Raw genomic sequence first — 23,570 nt, 5'->3', positions numbered from 1 at the left:
CGGATTTTAGTAAGTTCATTCTAGTTATAAAAGTAGAGAATGGGTTGAAGGGAAGCAAAAGGAAAGACAAGAAAACTGATCAGGGGTCATCGCTGTTATATTTGGTGAAGAGAGTGGAAACAAAAGTGGAGAGGATTGGAAGAAACAGAAGTAAACATATTCAAAATACTTTAGTTGTAGACCATAAAGTCTAAATCAACAATGAGACAGTAAAAAATATATACATAGCTTCAACAAAATTTTTAAAAAATTCTGTAAAAAAGTGTGAAGATATGGCTACAATACAAAAAAAAAAAAATTCCATTATTAAGTGTGATAGGTTGAATAAGAGCCCCCGAAGATGTATATATACATCCTAATCCCCAAAACCTGTGAATAGGTTACCTTACATGGTAAAAGAAATTTCAGGGTATGAAATTAAATTAAGATCCTGAGAAGGAGAGGTTATCCTGGATTATCTGGGTGGTTCCAATTATAATCATAAGCGTCCTTATAAGAGAAAGGCAAGAGGGTCAATGTCAGAGAAAAGATATAAGGACATAAGCAGAGTTCAGAGAGAAGATTCTACCCTGATGACTCTTAAGATAGAGAAAGGAGCCATAGCCCAGGGACACAAATGTAACTAGAAGGTGAAAAAGGCTTCTCTCTTAAAGCCTCCAAAAGGAATGCACCTAAGGAAGTAATTTAGACTTCTGACTTTCAAAGTTTAAAAAAATAAATTTGTGATATTTTGAGTCACTAAGTTTCTGGTAATTTGTTTCAGTGGAAACAGAAAGATAATAGACATGTCAACATATCCACGACAACTGATAAAAATAGAGTATAAATGGGATGCCTGGGTGGCTCAGCGGTTCAGAGTCTGTCTGCCTCCGAATCAAGTCCTGCATTGGGCTCCTGCATGGAAGCCTGCTTCTCCCTCTGCCTGTGTCTCTGCCTCTCTCTGTGTCTCTCATGAATAAATAAATAAAATCTTTTTTTAAAAAATAGAGTATAAATATCTGAACACTTAGAAAACACATTCTGCTACTTGATTAGATTTTAAAAGGCTGTGGCCATATTCTCAATATCAATCACTAAGACACATCATGTAGGAAGTTAAATGTTTGTGTAGGAACTATCCACTAAAATAAAAAGCTAATCATTAAGAACAATTTTTTTCTCCATGATCTTCTTTTAGCAATATGCTAATCCTATTTGAAAACCTACCCATTGTGACCACTGACATGAGTTTGTTACCAAATGTATTCAAGAAAGCTATATAACACTGAACACACCTATATGTAATGCATAAATAAATGCTATAAATACAAGTGTATAACCACTCCTTTGAAAGAGTAGAACAAAAATAGATCATCAATGCAGGGCACAGTGATAGAGTAATGAAGTTAGAACTATTACAAGAAATTAAAAACCAGGGGGATCCCTGGGTGACTCAGTGGTTTAGCGCCTGCCTTTGGCCCAGGGCGGGGTCCAGGGCGGAGTTCCGGGATCCAGTCCCAAGTCAGGCTCCCGGCATGGAGCCTGCTTCTCCCTCCTCCTGTGTCTCTGCCTCTCTCTCTATCATAAATAAATAACTCTTTTAAAAGAAAAAAGAAAAAAAAGAAATTAAAAACCAGGGCAGCCCAGCTGGCTCAGTGGTTTAGCACTGCCTTCAGGCCAGGGCATGATCCTGGAGACCCAGGATTGAGTCCCACGTTAGGCTCCCTGCATGGAGCCTGCTTCTTCCTCTGCCTGTGTCTCTGCCTCTCTCTCTCTCTCTCTCTCTCTCTCTCTCTCTCTCTGTCTGTGTGTGTGTGTCTCTCATGAATAAATAAATAAAATCTTAAAAAAAAAAATTAAAAACCCAAGAAAGAACCTTTTTTATAAGCAAGTGGAGAGGAATTAAAAAAAAAAAAAAGGAAAATGAGAAGATGAATCTGCCAAGAAAGTTGAACTTCACTTCAACTTCTCTTACATGGAATGGGCCATCCAAGCAAGCAGGCAACTACATGTGATTGAGATAAGAAAAATACAAGAAAGACTATCACAACTGAATAGAAGAAAGCAGTATCAGACTACTGAGCTTTCAAAACTGGTTAATAAATACTAAAGTTATTACACCAGTTACAATTTAAGAGCTCCCCCATCTCCCTGATCCTAAGTAAATCCTTCATATTCAGTTCAGAAAGCTAAGTGACTAATGACATAAAAGTAGTTCTTTGTATCAGGTCACAAATGGAAGTAGGTCTCCTATCATCAAAAACAAATAAACGAGCAGAGCAAAACAAAAACAAAGAACAAAGCTTTTAGCTTAAGTTCATTTTAAACCAAACTACTTATTGCACCTGTGTGTATACACATATATCACATGTATATGTGTATATATAAATATTTCTGCATAATATTTCAAAATATAATAAAATATATTCTCTTAAACTTTAAAATTGAATCAAAGGTTTAATTTTATAAATACCAACACTTCAAACCAATCTAGGAAATATATGAAGAAAAATATACTTCAAAGTATTTAAGACAGAGAACAGTTCCTAGGTCTCAAAAAGTAGGAAAGGCTTTTAGTTTTCCTTGGTTATTTTGGTTTGTCATCCACTCAACAAATACTTATCTGGGCCTACGTGACATTGTGGTAGGCAAATAACAAAAATGAAGAAAATAAATCACTGGTTACAAGGAGCTAGAAGAGCTAGGAACTCCATCCCACCCTCTTTTACAAATAAGTTGAGGGCCACAGCCAGTTAAATTTCTAGAAGTAAAACACAATCTGCTGACTCCCAGACAGATGGCTCGCTCTAGCCATCTGCAGTTTACTCAACTTAATGAATGCACCAAGTCATTATTACAACTCAACACTGAATCAAGCCAAAGAGGAAAATGCCACAAAAGGAGAAGAAACAAGTATAGAAACCTTCCTCTTAGTTTCTTGCAAACCAAGCCTAGCCTGTATGAACTGAAAGTCCCCCCAAGTCTAGTATTACATGTTTCCAATGCTAAAATAAGGCAAGCAGGGTTATTCTATGGCAGTGCTATATATTGGAACTCTGTAATTAAGGGATACCTACAGCACAGCTTTATAATGAAGCCTCACCCTATATAAGTACAGTTTTCCTTAAAGTCTTCATTCTTTAAATCCTAAAAATAAGTAAAACTGTCAAAAAACAAACTTAAATGCATTTCCTACTCAGGGATTTAGTTTCTTCACCCATAAATATATCATAATTGTTTTCAGGACTACCAAAATTCAAACCACAAAGCACCTATACACAGAGGTAACAACAGGTAAGCTATTTAAGTATCAGAATGGTATTTAAAACCTCAGAGAAAATGTCTCTTCATACAAAAGAAGTTACATGAACTTTTAAGGTTTTAACATCTGGTATCAGCTTTAAGAATTAGGCTACCATTCTGTAAAAGATTAGTCACTATGGTAAAACCCTCAAAACACAAACACTGAAAAAAAAATCTATCATTCTTTTATTTCAAATCTATACTGAATTATAAGACATTTAAAGGTTCAGGAATGGGGATCCCTGGGTAGCTCAGTGGTTTAGCACCTGCCTTTGAACCAGGGTGTGATCCTGGAGTCCCAGGATTGAGTCCACATCAAGCTTCCTGCATGGAGCCTGTTTTTCCCTTTGCCTCTGTCTCTGTCTCTCTCATGAATAAATAAATAAAATCTTTAAAAAATAAATAAATAAAGGTTCAGGAATAAATGACACATTTATTCCAATTAGGCTCTTTATGATATAAAGATAAAATGATCTAATAATAGAGAATGATAAACGGGGGCGCCTGGGTGGCTCAGCAGTTGAGCATCTGTCTTTGGCTCAGAGTGTGATTCCAGGATTCCAGCATCGAGTCCTGCATCAGGCTCCCTGTGAGGAGCCTCCTTCTCTTGCTGCCTATGTCTCTGTCTCTCATGAATGAATAAATAAAATCTTAAAAAAAGAAAAAAAAGATAAATGTGCTAAACATCTAGTTCAATGCAAGAAACAGTTGTAAGACATAAAGCTATTACGTATCTTAGCTATTAGTAAGTTAAGTATAGCTATATCTATTACTTATAAAGATATTATTTATCTTACCACTATCAACAGCTTCAACTTCACGGTCAATTGCATCTCTGATCATTAGTGGATGGATGAAGAATTGAGCCCATCTGAAAAATAAAAAACAAACCCTGGCATTTCTGCTTTTATTCAAAAAAATATTTTCATCACTGAACATCTATCTTTTGATTAAGAAACTGGGATGCAAAAAGAAAGAAAAAAAAAAAAAGAAAGAAACTGGGATGCCGGGATCCCTGGGTGGCGCAGTGGTTTGGCGCCTGCCTTTGGCCCAGGGCGCGATCCTGGAGACCCGGGATCGAATCCCACGTTGGGCTCCCGGTGCGTGGAGCCTGCTTATCCCTCTGCCTGTGTCTCTGCCTCTCTCTCTCTCTCTCTCTCTCTCTGTGTGACTATCATAAATAAAAAAAAAAAAAGAAAGAAACTGGGATGCCTGGGTGGCTCAGCAGTTAAACATCTACCTTTGCGTCAGGGTGTGATCCTGGAGTCCTGGGATCGAGTCCCACATTGGGCTCCCTGCATGAAAAATGCTTCTCCCTCTGCTGAGATGTTTTTCCTGTAATTTAAGTATTCTTGTAATGCTTATACTTCGTTAAAATTATTCCTAAGTATTTTATTTTGGGAATATTATTGTCACAGAAAATTTTTCTTAATTTCATTTTTGGATTTTTTATTGCTTGTGTATAGCAATGGAGGTATTTATGGCTATAAATTTCCTTTTGTGCACAGCTTTTGTTGCATCCTATACATTTTTGTATTTTGCATTTTTCCCTTTTCATTATCTCTAAGTATTTTTTTAACTTCTTTTGTGATTTCTTCTTTGACCCACTGATTGAGAGTCTATGGTTTAATTTCTACACGTGTGCAAAGTTTCCTTATGTTACTAATTTTTAAAAAGATTTTATTTATTTATTCATATGAGAGAGAGAGACAGAGACAGACACAGGCAGAGGGAGAAGCAGGCTCCATGCCGGGAGCCCGATGTGGGACTCAATCCCAGGATCCCAAGATCAAAACCTGAGCCAAAGGCAGAGTCCGATGTGAGGCTCAATCCCAGGATCCTAAGATCATGACCTGAGCTGAATGCAGACACTGAACTGACTGAGCAACCAACCACACAGATACTCCTCAAATTGTTCTTTTAGAAGTTACCCTAAAAAATATTATATGGATCCTTTTAACAATGTCTAATGTTAATATTTTACCCCCCAAAATGCCTTTTCTCCTTTATATTACTACTAATATGCTATTATTGCTTTAATTCTGTGCACTTCCTAAATTTCCAAATTATTGTTTTAAATAATCAATGTTCATTTCTATTACATAAAATGATTTTCATTGTTCTTTTTTCATCTCTGAACATTTTCTTTCTACCTGAAATCCTTCAGAATTTCCTTCAGTAAGTTGGCTGCTGGCACAGTCAGTTGTATGTCTGAAGGTCTATTTTACAATCATTCTTAAAAGAAATTTTTGCTTGGTGTAGAATTTGTGGTGGGTAGCTATTTTCTTTCAGGCCACTGGACATACCCTACATCTTACACCTTCCACTATTGCTGAATAGTCATCAGTCTAATATTCCTTTGAAGGAATTTTCCCTTTTCATCTGGCAAAGATTCTCTATATTTGGTTTTCTATAAAATCACTAGGTTTTCCTACATTTGGATTTATTTTAATGTGCACTTTTGGAATTTGCTAGGTTTCTTTAATGTTGGACTTGATATTCTGAAAGATTTCCAGCGGTCAACCCTTCAAATACTAGGTCTTCTCCATTTTTCTTTCCCCTCCTAGGATTCCACTGGACATTTCTGGTCTATTCTCTATGCCTCTTTTTCTTTTCTCTGTATTGTCCCCTCTTTATGTTGTATTTCAAATTTCTTTCGGCCTATCATCCAGTTTACTAACTCTATCTTCAGCTGTACCTACTCTTTTCTTAAACCAGGCTATTAAGTTTCAATTTCAATCATCATATTTCAGTTCAAGATGTTCTTTTTATTTTCCAAATCTCACGTTATAGTTTCCTATTCCTTGCAACTGTACTCAAACTTGTGCCTTCTTTCTTTTTGTAAGATTTATTTTAGAAGAGAGTCTGAATGTGGGGAGAGGCAGGAGAGAATCCAAACAAATTCCCTGCTGAGCGGGGAGCCCAATGCAGAGTTCAATCCCAGGACCCCAAGATCATGATGTAAACCAAAATCAATGCTCAACTGACTAAGCCACTCAGGTGCTCCAATGCCTGATTTCTTTAAAAACAAAGTATAACCATTTTTATAATCTGTCTCCAATCATTCCAATGCCTAAAGTCTCTAATGCATTATTAAAAGTCTTTGTTTTCTGTTCTCACTCATGTCTTGTTTTGTGTGCCCACCTATATTTAACTGAATGCTGATCATTTTACTTGAAAAACTATTTATAGGAGCACTAATGTTAAGGACTAGGATGAAGCATTTTCTTGGGTTTTTTTTTTTCACCTCCACAGATTTACCTCAAGTACAACTGACAAATAAAATTATATATTTTTTTCTTTTTTTTTAAAGTAGGTCCCACACCCAGCAGCAATGCAGGGCTTAAACTCACAACCCTGAGATCAAACCTGAGCTGAGACTAAGAGTCAAATACTTAACTAACCGAGCCACTCAGGCACCCCTCCCTCCCAATTATATATATTTAAAGTGTACAACATGATGATTTTCATCATGCTGAACATTATATCTTCAGAATTTATTCATCTTATAACTGAAGATGGTGCCCTTTGACCATCATCTCCCCATCTCCCCAGTCTCCAGCCTCTGGTAACCACCATTCTACTCTGTTTTTATGAATGTGGATTTTTTTCTTTCTTTTCCTTTTTACTCATTTAATTTTAATTTTTTATTTTTTTATTTGGTCCCACATAGGTGACATCATACAATATTTGTCTTTCTTGTGTGGCTTATTTCACTTAGTTAAATGTCCTCTAGGTTCATCCCAGCAGTTGCAAATGACAAGATTTCTTTCTTTCTCATAGCCATTATATTCCATGGAATATCTCATAATATCCCACTGTCTACCTCTATCTATAGGTATTTCACATTTCCTTTATCCATTTATCCATCAACGGAAGCATTTACTTTTTAAAGAATTTGTGCTTGCTTCTCTCAGGCATCTAAGAACACTACCAGTTCTCAACTGTGTTAGATCACAATGAAGGCTTGAAGTTCACCAGAAAACTCGGGCATTTTGAAAATAGGCTGTAATTCCTTTGAATGGCTGATCCATTTTCTCAATTTCAGTACCAGCTTACTGTAAAGGAGGGTCTTCTGTTAGATATCCCCCTTTGTGGACATCCAGGGCTTTGATATTTTTTGCCCTTGCCCTGAAATACTGATAAAGTCAAGTCCAAATTTATTGAAATTAGTAAATGCCACCAGGGCAAAAGCAGTTTCCATTTTCATTTACTTAGCAGAGTAAAAATTGATTTCTTCAACTTTTTACGTAAATGATCCAAGATACTAATAAACAATGTACCTGTGTGACGGAATTGGATTTTACTGACCTATTAAAAAATACTAGCATTTAATACATGCTATATGAGTCCTTTGCAAATGAACCACAGACATTTTATTCCTTAATAAATGTATAATTTTATCATACTTTCTTTTCAAGATTTTATTCACTTATTTGAGAGAGAGAGCAAGCATGGGCAGGAGTGGCAGAGGGAGAAGCAGACTCCTCACTGAGCAGGGAGCCAGATTCGGGGCTTATTCGCAGAACCCCAGAATCATGACCTGAACTGAAGGCAGATGCGTAACTGACTGAGCCACCCAGGCACCTCTATCATACTTACTATAATAGAAGCAATACTTAATGTTCTATCACTATCATTTGTCATACATTCATGATTTGATATTCTTATTAATTTTCCAATTAATACAGTAGCATTCTTCTTTTAATCTGGTAGGTTTTTTGTAAGTAGAAATAATATGCAAATATCTTTTGATATACAAGCAATCCCTAAATCAAAAATGTACAGAACCTCTTTAATAAGAAATAAGTAAAGTTGTTTAACTTTATACCACATTCCATCAAATCCGAGGTGGTCAGCATTTATTCAACATACCCTTTGCCTAATCTTTTTTCCAATAAAATGTTTTTTTTTTTTCCTTCTTTGTATTTAGATATAAACAAATGTGGGTTTTTCTGGTTGGGGGAGAGGATTGTTGGTTGGTTTTAGGGTTTGGGTTTTTTTTGGTCTTTTTAACTATTTTTTTTTTTAAGATTGTATTTATTTATTCATGAGAGACACAGAGACAGAGAAGTAGAGACATAGGCAGAGGGAGAAGCAGGCTCCATGCAGGGAGCCCAGTATGGGACTTGATCTCAGGATCCCAGGACCACACCCTGAACTGAAGGCAGACACTCAATTGCCAAGCTACCCAGGCGTCCCTTGTTTGTTTTTCAATCAAATATAAAACCATGAGAATTCAACATGACTGGGATCCCTGGGTGGCGCAGCGGTTTGGTGCCTGCCTTTGGCCCGGGGCGCGATCCTGGAGATCCGGGATCGAGTCCCACGTCGGGCTCCCGGTGCGTGGAGCCTGCTTCTCCCTCTGCCTCTGTCTCTGCCTCTCTCTCTCTCTGTGACTATCATAAATAAATAAATTTAAAAAAAAAAAAAAAAAAAGAATTCAACATGACTACTGCTTAAGATTTCTTGGGATGCCTGGGTGGCTCAGTGGTTGAGTGTCTGCCTTCAGTTGAGGGCATAATTCCAGAGATGGGGATCGAGTCTCACATCGGGCTCCTTGCAGGAAGCCTGCTTTCTCCCTCTGTTATGTTTCTGCCTCTCTCTCTCTCTCTCTCTCTGTCTCTCATGAATAAATAAAATCTAAAAAAAAAAAAAAAAAAGATTTCTTCACACATACGAATACCTGTTTGGATTTTGTGGAACTTGTGAGCTAAAAACTTTGAAATGAGCAAACATGCAATCATCCTCAAGGTATTCCTGATTTTATAAATTCACAGAAAAGATAACCTTGAGCATCATTTGCTCTGCCTTCATTGATTTTGTACCTTTCCTTTTGTTTAATTAAAGAAACACTGAGTATCAAATATATGGGCTATGGACATGTCCTTAAGTATACAATTAAAAACAGCTATAAAATAATTCACTCAATATGGGTAGACAGCCATATTAGAGATTCATGAAGAAAACGAGAATGTCATATCCTATCATAGATAACATCATCACAGTAATAGTGTCAATTTTAACGGGATTTTGACAGTTTTAGCAAAAGAGTTGTTAATTTGGGGGTTCAGAAACACATATGTATTCCATTGAAAATAATGGTATATGTTTTCAACTTATGGGAATTTACCCAAAAGATTTTTTAGAGTCAAATTAATCTCTTAAGGGAAGAGAAAATGACCAGAGTTCTCTGGTCATTTATGGTAACTTTATGGTAATTTTTTCTACATAGAAACAGTATTAATTCATTCAACAGATATCTGTGTGTCTGTCAAATTCTTTTTTTTTTTTTTTAAAGATTTTATTTATTTATTCATGAGAGAGAGAGACAGAGAGGCAGAGACACAGGCAGAGGGAGAAGCAGGCTCCATGCAGGGAGCCCGACATGGGACTTGATCCCGGGACTCCAGGATCACACCCTGGCCGAAGGCGGCGCTAAACCGCTGAGCCACCAGGGCTGCCCATGTCTGTCAAATTCTTGATGCCGGAGAGATATCAACAAAAAAAGACTGACAAAAATCTCTACCGTCAAAGGCTTACATTACACTGGTCAAATTCAAGATTTCTTTTTTTATATTACAATCTTATATTTATCTAGAATTCAGCATGAAGTGACTCCTTTTTTCTAGTGTAGACTTTGGTCTGCAACCTTGTGGTATCAAAACTCTACTAACACATGGACATAAACTTTCTGGAAAACAATTTTGCAGTGAGTATCAAAAGCTTAAAAAGAAGCCTTACAGGGAGCCTGGGTGGCTCAACTGGTTAAGCATTTGCCTTTGGCTCAGGTTGTGATCCTGGGTCCTGAGATCGAGCTCCATGTTGTGCTTTCTGCTCAGCAGAGAGTGTGCTTCTCCCTTTTCCTTTGCCCCTCCCCATAGTTCCTGGGTGCTCTCTCTCTGCTCACTCTCTCAAATAAATGAATAATTTTTTTTAAAAAAAGCCTTAAAATTTCACATGCAAAAAAAAAAAAAAAAAGCAAATATACTCAGCAATTTTACTTCCTAGAAGTTAAAAGAAATAATTTAAAATGTGCACAAATATTAAGATACTCATTACAACAAATTTCCACAATACTAGAAAACTGAACACAATTCAATTAATCATAGCTGACTTGCTGAACAGATATGCTACTTTTATACAATAAAAATAACACAATCTCTTAATACTATGTTTTATAAATTATAAAATGATGTGTAAAAATAATTTATCTTGTTTATTTTTTTTTAATTTTTATTTATTTATGATAGTCACAGAGAGAGAGAGAGAGAGGCAGAGACATAGGCAGAGGGAGAAGCAGGCTCCATGCACCGGGAGCCCGACGTGGGATTCGATCCTGGGTCTCCAGGATCGCGCCCTGGGCCAAAGGCAGGTGCTAAACCGCTGCGCCACCCAGGGATCCCTATCTTGTTTAAAAATATAAAAGGATTCACCCACATATGGAATTTAAGAAACAAAACAAATGAACAAAGGGAAGTAAAGGAACAAATAAAAAAATAGACCCTTAACTACAGAGATCAAATAGATGGGTGCCAGAAAGGTGGGTGGGAGGATGGGTGAAACAGTGAAGGTGATTAAGAGTACACTTATCTTAATGAGCACTGAGAAATATACAGAATTGATGAATCATTATACTGTACATGTGAAAAGAACTTAACACTGTATGTTAACTATACTGAAATTAAAACTTTCAAATTAAAATATAAAAAAATATGAATAACATGATCCCATATATATTTAAAAAAATAGATGGCTATATACCAAACATTAGCCAGTTATCTTCAGATTATAAAACAGAATCAGTCATATCTGTTTTCTGCTTCTATTTTTCCATATTTTCTACTAAATTAGAAAAAATAATTTTAATAATGAGCCAATAGAGTATACATTACTTATGAAACTCAAAGGTATTTAAGGGTTTGCTTAATCTTCAATATAAAGACTAAGTATTACAAAACATGAGCAAAGGTGCATTTCATACTTTGCTCATTTCTCCAAATAAAGTACATGATAATTCTACAGAATTAGAGTACTGTTTGAAGAGAAATACCACAGAACAATAATCATATTTCCATTTGTAAAATGTTATTAGATAATTAAAATAAAAACACATTTTGAGTTAGTTACCTATCCAGGGCTTCCTTGAAGTATTTTCTCTGGACATCAAATTGAAAGACTGTACGTTCACAATCAGTTGAAGCATTATCACTACCTCCATGTTTCTTCAGGAAGGCATCAAATCCATTTTCATCTGGATATTTCAAACTACCCATGAATACCACTAAGTGAAAAAGCACACAAAGTCACAGAACACCAAGATATAGACAATGTTTTTATCATCAAGGATGAAATATCTCAAATACAAAAAACTGGAAGAAAATATACCACATGTTAACATTGGTTTTGTCTGGTTAATACTTAATTTTAAAGAAATATTTTATTTGTAAAAAGGTTAAAATGTAAACATAAGCATGAAAACTCCTTTTTTTTTTTATTCATGAAAACTTCTAAGGTGAGAAATTTACCCTCAATTAGCTTAGAAAGTCAGAATATAAATAAATAATTCAGGAAAACAAATACAGATTTAAATATTTATATTTGTATAGCATCCACACAGGTTTCATTGTGGTAAATTCATAATTAAACTGAAGATTTTGTTTGTTTTGATATTAGGTCTTTTTATTTTCTGTATTTTTAATGCTTTGCCATCTTGGGGCCTTGCTAACTCTGGAAGAGACAGCCCTTCTCAAAGTTATATAGATTAGATTCCTAGAGACAGGCAATTGTCTCCTGATCTGTTGGCCTTAGCATACCTAAAACAATAATAAAATCTACATTTTAAAATAGTTTTCTAAGTGGTTTCATCCTACTCCACAAAACTAGTGCAGTTAAAGAGATTAAAATAAAGTCTTCCCCTATAATATTCATACATATATTTTTTCTTAGCCTTTTCTCTTATTAAACATATCATACTTCTATCAAACCAGTTACTTATCTTTGAAATCAATTCATACAAATTTGGAGAAAAAAATACACTCAGGAATGATATTTCACAAAGATCTTACTGTGCTCCAAAAAGTGTGCCAGCCCGGGCAGGTCATCAGGATCAGCAAAACTCCCAACTCCAACACAAAGAGCCGCTGCAGACTGGAGTAAGTAGAACACATACAAATAGTGAGTCAATCCTAAAGGAATAATACTGTCATCACATTAAGGATTCACTTGGAGATGGATGTTTTTCCATCAGAAAGTAACAAAATTCTTTCCCTGAGTATCAGGAGGAGCAGCAAAGTGAAACTCACCAGAACTGTGTCAGTTTCACCCTGCTGCTCCTCCTCTTGCCATCCTGCCAAATGCTGAACAGGTGCAGACCTAAGGGAAAAAGCAGAAACAGACAGAAAAAAAAAAAAAAGGAAGGGGACTAGCCAGCCCACCCAAGTACCATTTCCTGCCAGCATTTCAGAGTATTGAACCAAGTATGTTTCCTGATTTGTTAGATTTTGGAAATCTTAAAAAAAAAAAAAAAAAAAAAAGATTTTGGAAATCAGAAGTAATACATCTACATAGATTATCTCTAAAGATCTTAGCAATTAAAGACTCTGTGCCTAGTAACTCAGTTACCAGATGTGAGACTTCTCAGTGTTACTCAGAAAATTTTTTTTATTAAAACAGGATAAAAAATAACATGTCAGGAAAACATCTAATAAGATAATAAGTAAATGGTTAAAAAGAAAGTCTTTATTAAAAATCTATAGAACTAAACTTTAAAGAGGCTCTTTAGTTCTTCATTTCTTATGATATGTAGAATACATATATCAGATATTCTTCCAATACTTTGGACAAATCAGAGTTTTTAACAAAACAGATGATCAAGAGGTACACCAACCAAACTATGGACTTATGATTAAGGCATACCATTATGTCACTGTAAATTAAAAGATTAAAAGACATAAAACAGGAGAGGAAAATAGTTAATTCAAATTCAATTCAAAGCCAAATCTTTGAAGATAGGAAGTTACTTACTTTCCCAAATTTTTCAAATGTCAATTTTAAAAAGCTAACATATTTGTTGACACAGACTGTTTTTTGATAAATGGCTATTCTTTTAGAAAGACAGCTTTTAAGAAATATCGTGTATCTGGTATAAAGTCTAAAACCATGTGTCAGAAAATGAAAATATGTTTTCAGAAGAACCAAACAGCCTCATTTGATACTGTAAATCCCATTTTGAAGACGAAGGCACATAAACTCAGTTAAAACATGGGGAAATATCCACTTCTTCAAACCACAGTCTAACCTGTTCTGTGATGTTTAATAGGTGCCTAACCTGCTTTCAGCTCCAACTACCCCATTAAGATTTCTTGTCTCGACCAGCAGGGTTGAAGACATTTTTGTATAAGTTGACTTAAACCACAGTCTATCAGTCAGCTTTGACCACAGCAAAAACAGGCTCTGCGATTGCTAGAAGAGAAATTCATACTTGAGAATTATCTACCCAAGAAATTCATACTTGAGAAATTCATACTTGAGAACTGACTTAAGAAAACCCTGAACAAATCATTAATTCTGTATATATCATACTTAAATTTCAACCTTGTTAATTTAGCAAAACTTTCAGATCAAGAACACTTCGTTTTGGGAAGAGCAAAGTGGAAGGGGAAGAAAATGATGCCTCAGAAAAGTTAACTTCTTAGCTAGGTAAGTGTCCTCCAAAAACCTCAAAATTACTTCTTCCCACTTCTTTTATTAATTCTCATATTTACCTTAAACAAAGTCCACATTTTCAAAATAAAAATTAAATCATAAAACCACAGCAAAACCCTAAACTACTCATAAGCCACCTCTTATTTAGACAAACTTAGTTTTTCTTTTGCAGACACTCATTCAATGAATATGATCAATCATAGGACCTTTCCTTTCACAGTGTAACCACTGCACCTGAATAAACAATTTGATTGCATCTTCAAACTATAATAGGTTCCTGCATTCCTTCCTAATATGATCCAGAACAATCAGTATCTTATGAAGGAATATACCATACTGAGTTTTCAGAAAAGGCAGCATTTAAGCCATTTTTAAATGATCACTACAATCTGCTCTCAATGCTCTAGAAAAGGTAAACATTTAGAGTCTGATCCAAATAAGCAAAATAAAAATATCTACCAAAATACTGGATGTACATCTTCATTTGTCAAAGGGGTTCACAACCACTATATAAATCTAAGGCATTTTATTACGTCTTGACAATAAAACTAGCTGTTAAAACAAGCTTTTAATTTCACCCTGGAGTCTTGCTTATCGGTTGACAGAAGATATAAAGAAGTCCAAAGCATGGGAAAAGTTGCTGATAGACAGACATAGAAAAACCTTTTAGACAGAAAATATTCAGTTATGAAGTTATGGCACAATCAGTTTTACAGCTAAAATGGACCTTAAAAATTATGTATATAATCTAGGGACACTTAGCTGGCTCAGGTGGTAAATCATTCAACTCTTGATCTCAAGATGAAGTAAATTTGGCCACCGTGTTGGGTAGAGAGATTACTTTAAAAAATAGTAATAATAAAACCTTTTTTAAAAAGCATGCATATAATCTAATCTCATTGTTTTAGAAATGAGAAAATGAAAAGGTGTAAAACCATCCAAAGATAGAGCCAGATTAAAACTCATGGTTCCTGACTGTCAGTATTCTTTCTACCCTGTGACTTTTATAATTTCTTCCTTTCTATTATTGTTCTATTTGGAATTATGAGGTCTATTTTAAATTAATGTATCAGTTCCCAATTTATTTAATTAGACCCTGATAGAGAGTATCAAGTGGCACACACATATACATTTTTTTTTCAGTATTTTGGTTTTTATTCCTAAGGTTTTCCAACTAAAACCACCTGTCCTATCATGTTACCCTAAAACAGGCATCCTTCATAATATTAACCACCTTGTGGTATGTTTGACATCTAGATTTTAGTCTTAATAATATGAACCTTATTTCATTTGTATGTTGACTATATGAAGTTGAATGTATTATCAATATTCAAGAAACTAGTTCTAACAAACATTTGCTGATCGATTCCCCTATATCTCCAAAATATTATCCTCTAATATAGGTACTCCCTACTGTAAAATGGAGGTATTCTTTAAAAGATATCCAGAGAGAAAAATTCTCCTTATCAAGCCCTACTGATATATTTACTTATTGTTATTAACTTGACCCTCAAACAACACAAGTTTGAACTGCCAAGGCCCACTTAACTTGGATGTTTCTTGATAAATACAATACTGTAAATGTATTTTCTTCATAATGTTTTCTTTAGCTCACTTTACTATAAAAATACAGTACATAATATATAAAATATATTTAATCAACTATTTATCAGTAAGTCTTCCAGTGAATAGTAAGCTATTAGTAGTTAAATTTAGGGGAGTCAAAAGTTATCTAAAGATTTTCAACTGCATAGGAAGTTGATACCCCTAAACCCCATATTGTTCGATAGTCAACTGTATGTATTTTCATAAACAGTTTTTTAAATTCCAATTCTTCCAAATTACTTGGTGCTTTTCCATAAAAAGAAATAAAACACATGAAATTACTAAACAGAAATTACCTATGAGGGACTCTTAGAACCACAGGCCCAGGTGAGGACTCTACATTACCTTGTTCTTTTCTTTTTCCAGTCTCTCCAAAGATAATATACTCTCTTATCCCTCTACTCCATACTAAGAATTACACATATCCTCAAACATTACCAGTGATTACTTCTAAGAGTTATGAGTAGTTTTTATATTTTTTAAATTTTCCATTCATTTCTATAATGAGCTTTTCTACTTTTATAATCAAAGGAAAATGTTTTTAAAATGTATTTTATACTGAATAAATAGAATTAAAAGATAAATATACACTTTCCTTTTTGACACTAAGAAATAAAACATGAATTTAGGACTTATCCCAAAGAATTCCCAAGTTAGAAAAAGACATAGTAACAGACATGATTCACACCTGTTTTTCAGTGGTTTTCTTTCTAGCTTCTGCCCTCTCTTCTAATTCTTCCAATTCATTATCCTCAGTATCAAGATCATCATCATCATGTTCATCATCATCATCAAACTCCTCCTCCTCATCAAAACCCTCTTCATCATCATCTTCTATCTCAGCTCCAGAATCTTCATCTTCATCATCGTCATCGTCGTCATCTTCCTCTTCTTCCTCTTCTTCTTCATCATCTGTTGCATCTCCTGTTTTACCTTCCATATTACTTAGGTCTGAAATCAAAAGTGCCTGCAAGCCATTCCGTAATTTGATGTAACTAAAAAAGAAAAAAAAAAATCACAAAGCATTTTGAGTCAGCTATTCATTACACACACCAACACAAATGATCATCTTACCAGAATAAAAAAAAACAAAAAACAAGTATATATACACATACATACACACCCAACGCTGTGTTTATATTAATAAAATCGGGTGTTTCTGCTGAGGGGAATCTCAAACACTTAACAGTTTCTGAGTAGCTAAAGAGAAAAGAGACATTTCACTTTATCTTTGAATTCTGAACTATGAAAATACATTTACCTATTAAAAAACCGAATCTCAAAGGAGTGAAACCAACAAACCCACAACTTGGCTTCTCCTACTATTTCTTTAATTTATAAGTCCTTAATAAATATTTTACCATACCATAGGACTTAACCTAACAGAAACATCAGAAACATATCACTCAATGCACAGGGCAGTCAGGCCCGCTTAAATATTAAAGCAAAATCTCATGTATTGAGTTGCTTCCATTTTCTACAATGTATTTGATATTTTTTATCTCTGTTGCTTCCGTTCTGTACAATGTATTTGATATTTTTTATCAGTTTCCAGAGCTGCTTTTATGATTAAAAAAAAAGTGGTTACAACTCTAAGAAAACTAAAACTAAATCCCACACAGACTGGTAGCCTAGCAGGAAAATGACTATCCTATTAGTAAAACTGCTACGCCAGTTTGATAACAGAGTGCCTATCATTAAATTCTTCTGCTTATACTTATTCTTTCATATGTTATTCAATAGCATTTACTTTACAGTTAATGTATCAGGTACCATGCTACATTAAGAGTAAAGTTCGTAAAAACACATTTCACCGTCTAGTAAAATATGATGCAATTAAGCCAGTACAATCTGGAATGATAGAGCTAAACATGGAATGTTAGAAAGAAGGAAGCAATAAGGGAAGCCTTTAAAGGAAGGTACAATTAAGCCTTGAAGATGAAAAACCTTTGGAAATGACATTAAGTACTATGGCTCAGTGAGTGGTTCCCTTTTTCTCTCCCCTTTCATTTACAACTAATCAGACTTTCATAACTAAAACAACAACAACAATGACGACAAAAATGGCCCTAAATAGAAAACCAGGAAACTGCGACATCCATCCATGTAATTCAAAGTGGATAGATTGGGCAGCCCGGGTGGCTCAGCAGTTTAGCGCCACCTTCAGCCCAGGGCGTGATCCTGGAGACCCGGGATTGAGTCCCACGTCAGGCTCCCTGCATGGAGTCTGCTTCTCCCTCTGCCTGTGTCTCTGCCTCTGTGTGTGTGTGTGTGTGTGTGTGTGTCTCATGAATAAATAAATAAAATCTTTAAAACAAACAAAGTGGGTAGATTGGGCCATGGAGAGGCTGTGGGAGCCAGTGTCAGCAGGTCCAGCAGCAGAACAGCACAATGTTTTTGGCACAAGAGGTAGGGGGCAAAGCAGTGGGTAGAGGTCTACCCAGCTGTGAATTCTGCAGCTGGAAGGACCCATTGCTCTGAGGAGTAACAGTAATGACTGTAGGGAGGGAAAAGAAAGGGAAGTAGTCAAACAACCAGAATGTAAAGAAAACATCTCCTGTTGTGTGTCCCCAGGAAAGGGGGACCACATCCAAAGACCTCTGGGTACCCCAACTGGAGGATCCTCCTACCAGGCTCTGGGTACACCCAAAGCCTCAAAAGCCAAGTATACCCCTTCCTCCCAACTCTGCTTGCTTGCTTCCTTCTTTCCTTCCTTCCTTCCCTTTTTCTAAATCATCTACTTCCAACCTTAGCAATAAATCAACTCTGTTGTACTATAGTACCACCTTCTGGAAAACAAAAAGAAAGCTCCTAATTTACCAACCTGTTGAACTATTAAAATCAAAGTAAACAAAACCTTGCTTATATAAGAAAGGTGTTTGCTACAAAATGCTGCAGCAAAGGCACTTTTCATCAAACACCATCAAAAATCACAAAAAGGAAATGACAATTTTCTAGCAACTGAACCCAAAGACATGGAATATTGCAACCTTACCTGATAAGAATTCAAAATATTATGAAGAAATTCAAAAAGCTACAAAACACTCCAGGCAATACAATGATCTCAGAAAGAAAATGAATGAACATAAAGAGTACTTTACCAAAGATACTGAAATTCTAAAAAAATAAAAATCTAAAAAATAGAAATTCCAGAGCTGAAGAAATTAATAAATGTGAGGGATAAAGAGTGCATTGAGAATGTACTAGAAATTGAGCAGATAGGTGGAAAAGAGAATTAACAAGCTGGAAGATAGGAATCTAGAAATGATTCTGGTGAAAAAGAAGAGAAAATTAAGATTTTTTAAAAGTGAGAAACCCAATGAAAATTATTAAAATTCATTAGGAAAGCCAACATAAGAATAATGGGCATTCCAGAAAAAGAGGAGAGAACGTAGGTGGCATTGAGTTTATTTAACAAAATAATAGCTGACAACTTCCTAAACCTGGAAAAGGAACTGGATACACAGGTCCACAAAGCCAACAGAACACCTTATAATCTCAGTGCAAAAAGACCTTCTTCAAAACACATTATACTAAACTGTTAAGGGGCGCCTAGCTGGCTCAGTCAGTTGAGCTTCCGATTATTTCATTTGACTCAGGTCAAACTTCTTTGATCTTGGGATTATAAATTCAAGCAGCACATCTGGTTTAGAGATTAATTAAAAATAAAATCTTTTTAAAAGAATTTTAAAAGAAATAATAAAACTGCCAAAAATCAATGATTAAAAAAAATGTTTTGAAGTAGCTAGGGAAAAGATAGTAACCTACAAAGGAACTCATATTAGGCTATCAGCAAATTTCTCAGCAGAAAATCTACAGACCAAGAAAGTGGAATGACATATTCAAAATGTTGAAAGATAAAAACTGTCAGCCAAGAATACTCTGACCAAGTTATCCTTCAAATATGAAAGAGAGGAGATCCCTGGGTGGCTCAGCGGTTTAGCGCCTGCCTTTGGCCCAGGGTGCGATCCTGGAGTCCCGGGATCGAGTCCCACGTCGGTCTCCTGGCATGGAGCCTGCTTCTCCCTCCTCCTGTGTCTCTGCCTCTCTCTCTCTCTATGTCTATCATAAATAAATAAATCTTAAAAAAAAAATTATGAAAGAGAAATAAAGGCCTTCCCAGACAAACAAAAAACTAAGGGAGTTTATCACCATTAGACCTTACTTACAAGAAATGCTAAAAGGAGCTCTTCAAGCTGAATGAAAAGACGTAAGTACACTAAACTATGATTAAGGTAATACAAAGAAAACTGCAATTCTTTTTTTCGAATATATTAAATTCTGGGGAATGTGGGTGGCTCAGCTGGTAAGCATCTACCTTGGCTCTCAGGTCATGATCCCAGAGTCCTAGGATAGAGTCTTATGTCTCTCCAGCTGGGAGTCTGCTTCTCCCTCTGTCTCTCTCCCACTCATGTTCTCTTGCTTATGCACACACATGCACTCTCTCTCTCAAATAAATATTTTTTTAAAAAATATATTAAACTCTTAATTATAAAAATTAAAGGAAAAGAGCATTAAAATAACTACAGCTATTACAACTTAGTAACAAAACCACAGCATAAAAAGAAGTAATTTGCGATACCAAAAATATAAAAAAAAAACGTAAAATGATGGAACCTTTATCGACAAATGAAGATAAATTGGTATCAGAAGAAAAAGAACTATTTTATTTATGATTTTTTTTCATAATTGAGTTTTTATTGGTTGTCTGAGGATCAGTACAGACATTTCAATTTGTACAATTCTTAATTTACATACCAAAAATCTAAAAAAATCATGCAGTTGTGATTCTTTTCCAAGTTATTCCAGTGACCTTCTAGCTTAAAATTTGGAGGCAAATTTTCTTAAATAGTATATCAAGCACCAATATCTTCAAATGTTGATATGCTGTTACATTAAGTCCCATTAATTCACAATTTAATATCATACATACTACACTCAAATTTTTAATCTTGCATAGCACATTAACGAAGTTACTAGAAAAACTGGACTACTACAACCGAGATGTTACAGAGTGCACCTCTCCCCCCCTTGACTTGCATGTACCTATGTTCTCTCTCTTTCTCTCTCTCTCAAATAGATAAAATAAATCTTTAAAAAATATATTCCCCTAGATTGTACAAGAAGGGAGACAGGGAACACTGATAAGACACGGTATATGATATCAATCAGACTTGGCTTCTTTTTCTCCTGCTTCATCCAAGGCTGAACTCTCATTTTTAGTATCTCCATTTTCTGCAAGTAGTCTTTTCATTTCTTAGCCACTTCAGCCTTTTTTTCCCCTTTGTCTGCACTTTTTTGTCTGAAGATTTATCCTTTCCTGCTGCCTCTTTTGGGCTTCATTCCTACTTTTGCAGGAGCAGGTTTAGCTGACAGCCTCACTGACCTCCTCTTGCGCTCTTTCTTTGCCACCCTCTCGGTGGAGCTGACCTTATTCTTGAGCATCAGGGTGAGGCAGGCAGGTGTGCGCTAGGTGCCTGCAGCCACAGGGACAGAGAACTTTCTCAAAGCTGGGCTGCCTGGCCACTGCTGCTCCTCCTGCCCTATCTATGAAATGTTTTATGTAATCCTCATGATAACCACAAAGCAAAAATCTAGAGCAGAGACAGAAACATAAAAAAAAAAAGGAGAGACTAAACAAATCACCATGGAAAACCACCAACTTACAAAAGTAGACAGAAATAGAAGGAAAAAGAAACAATGGAGACAACAAAATAACCAGATGGCAAAAAACAAGATGGCAGTAGTAAATCCATACATATCAATAACCCCCACCCCAAAGGTAATGGATTAAACTCATCAATCAAAAGGCAAAGAGGGGATGAATGAATAAAAAAGGAAGACCCAACTACATGCTGCCTACAGGAGACTCATTTCAGCTCTAAAGACACACATAGTTTAAAAAAACAAAAACAAAAACGAAACCCACATGTATTCAAAGTGAAATCAAAAGAAGGTAGACCTAGCCATACTTTCATCAACAAAATAGACTTCAAAATAAAGACAGTCATTATATAATGATAAAGGTGTCAGCTCATCAAGATAGATACATATAACAATCATAAATGTGTGTTCCCGGGGATCCCTGGGTGGCGCAGCGGTTTGGCGCCTGCCTTTGGCCCAGGGTGCGATCCTGGAGACCCGGGATCGAATCCCACATCGGGCTCCCGGTGCATGGAGCCTGCTTCTCCCTCTGCCTGTGTCTCTGCCTCCCTCTCTCTCTCTGTGACTATCCTAAGTAAATAAAAAAAAAAAATTAAAAAAAAAATAAAATAAATGTGTGTTCCCAACACCCAAGCAACAAAATATATTAAGCAAATAATAACAAATCTTAAGGGAAAAATAAACAATAATTATATCAGCAATGGGTAGACTGTCCAGAAAGAAAATCAACAAGGAAACATTGGGATTGAACCACACTTAAGAACAAATGTACTTAATAGACATATGAAACATTCCATTCAACAGCAGCAAAATACATTCCTCTCAAGTGCACATAGAACAGTCTCCAGCTTAGATCATAATAGGCTACAAAACAAGTCTTAGCAAATTTAACATTGAAATCATACCAAGTATCTTCTCTAACTGCAATGGTATGAAACTAAAAGGAAAGTGAGAAGATCTATAAATATGTGGAAACTAAAAAAGACACATCTAGGGCAGCCCCGGTGGCACAGCGGTTTAGCGCCACCTGCAGCCCAGGGCGTGATCCTGGAGACCTGGGATCGAGTCCCACGTCAGGCTCTCTGTGTGGTGCCTGCTTCTCCCTCTGCCTGTGTCTCTGCCTCTCTCTCTCTCTGTCTCTATGAATAAATAAAATAAAATCTTTAAAAAAAAAAAGACACATCTAACCAATTAAGTCAAAGAAAAAAATCAAAAGAGAAAAAATATCCCAATACAAATGAAAATGGAAACACAACATACCAAATATTGTGGGACATCCAAAAGCATTTCTGAGAGAACAATTTATAGCAATAAACATATATATTAAGAAATGAGAGGAGCACCTGAATGGCTTAGTCACTTAAGCATCTGCCTTCGGCTCAAGTCATGTCTCAGGGTCCTGGGACAGAGCCCCACATAGGCTCCCTGCTCAGCAAGGAGTCTGCTTCTCCCTCTCCCTCTGCCCCTCCCTACTCATACTCACTGTCTCTGTCAAATAAAAAAATAAGATATTTTAAAAAATTAGAAATATTTCAAATAACTTAACTTTGTACCTCAAGACATCAGAAAAGTACAAATTAAGCCCTAAATTATCAGAAGGAAGGAAATAATAAAGATCCTAGGAGAAACAAATGAAATACCAACAAATTACCTAAGCTAGAAGAAATGGATACATTTCAGGAACACATGACCTATCAAAACTGAATCTGGGACACCTGGGTGGTACAGTGGTTGAGTGTCTGTCTCCCTTCTGCCCAGGGTGTGATTCTGGAGTCCCAGGATCGAGTCCCACATCAGGCTCCCTGCATGCGGCCTGCTTCTCTCTCTGCCTATCTCTACCTTTCCCTCTGTGTCTCTCATGAATAAATAAAAAACATTAAAAAAAAACTTAAAAAAAAACTGAAGAAATAGAAAATCTGAATAAACCAATAACAAAGAGACTAAATCAGCAACCAAAAAACTCCCACCACAGAAAAATTTAGGACCAAATATCATCACTAGGGAATTCTACCAAATATTTAAGGAAGAATTAACATCTCAAATCTTCCTCAAATTCTTTTAACATATCAAGGAGGAGGGAACACTTCCAAGCCATTCTACAAACCCAGCATTACAATGATATCACAAGAAAACTATAAGCCAATATCCCTAATGAACACAGATGCAAAAATCAAATTATTACCAAACCAAGTGCAAGAATACATTAAAAGGATTATACACTATAACTAAGTGGGAACTATCTCTGGGATGCAAAGAAGATTCAATACATGCAAACCAATAAATGTAAAAAAACATCACATCAATAAAATGAA

General features: G+C 35.7%; 1 protein-coding gene across 2 annotated transcripts in view; it reads right to left on the bottom strand.

Moving 5' to 3' along the window:
* NRDC (nardilysin convertase) overlaps nt 1–23,570 on the bottom strand; it is an 88,634-nt gene that overhangs the window by 37,422 nt on the left and 27,642 nt on the right. Inside the window, exons 2-7 of one of the 2 annotated variants that reach the window (XM_055341597.1) lie at nt 16,283–16,589; nt 13,613–13,746; nt 12,588–12,657; nt 12,351–12,432; nt 11,413–11,566; nt 4,080–4,153 (exon numbers count right to left, since the gene is read on the bottom strand). In XM_055341597.1, the coding sequence (XP_055197572.1) occupies nt 4,080–4,153; nt 11,413–11,566; nt 12,351–12,432; nt 12,588–12,657; nt 13,613–13,746; nt 16,283–16,589 (821 nt within the window). The remainder of the gene's footprint in view (nt 1–4,079; nt 4,154–11,412; nt 11,567–12,350; nt 12,433–12,587; nt 12,658–13,612; nt 13,747–16,282; nt 16,590–23,570) is intronic. The other variant, XM_055341598.1, reaches the window with a different exon arrangement.

Source organism: Nyctereutes procyonoides, unplaced genomic scaffold (genome assembly GCF_905146905.1).
Source record: "Nyctereutes procyonoides isolate TBG_1078 unplaced genomic scaffold, NYPRO_anot_genome, whole genome shotgun sequence".
NCBI lineage: Eukaryota > Metazoa > Chordata > Mammalia > Carnivora > Canidae > Nyctereutes > Nyctereutes procyonoides.
This window is presented reverse-complemented; position numbering and strand designations above follow the sequence as displayed.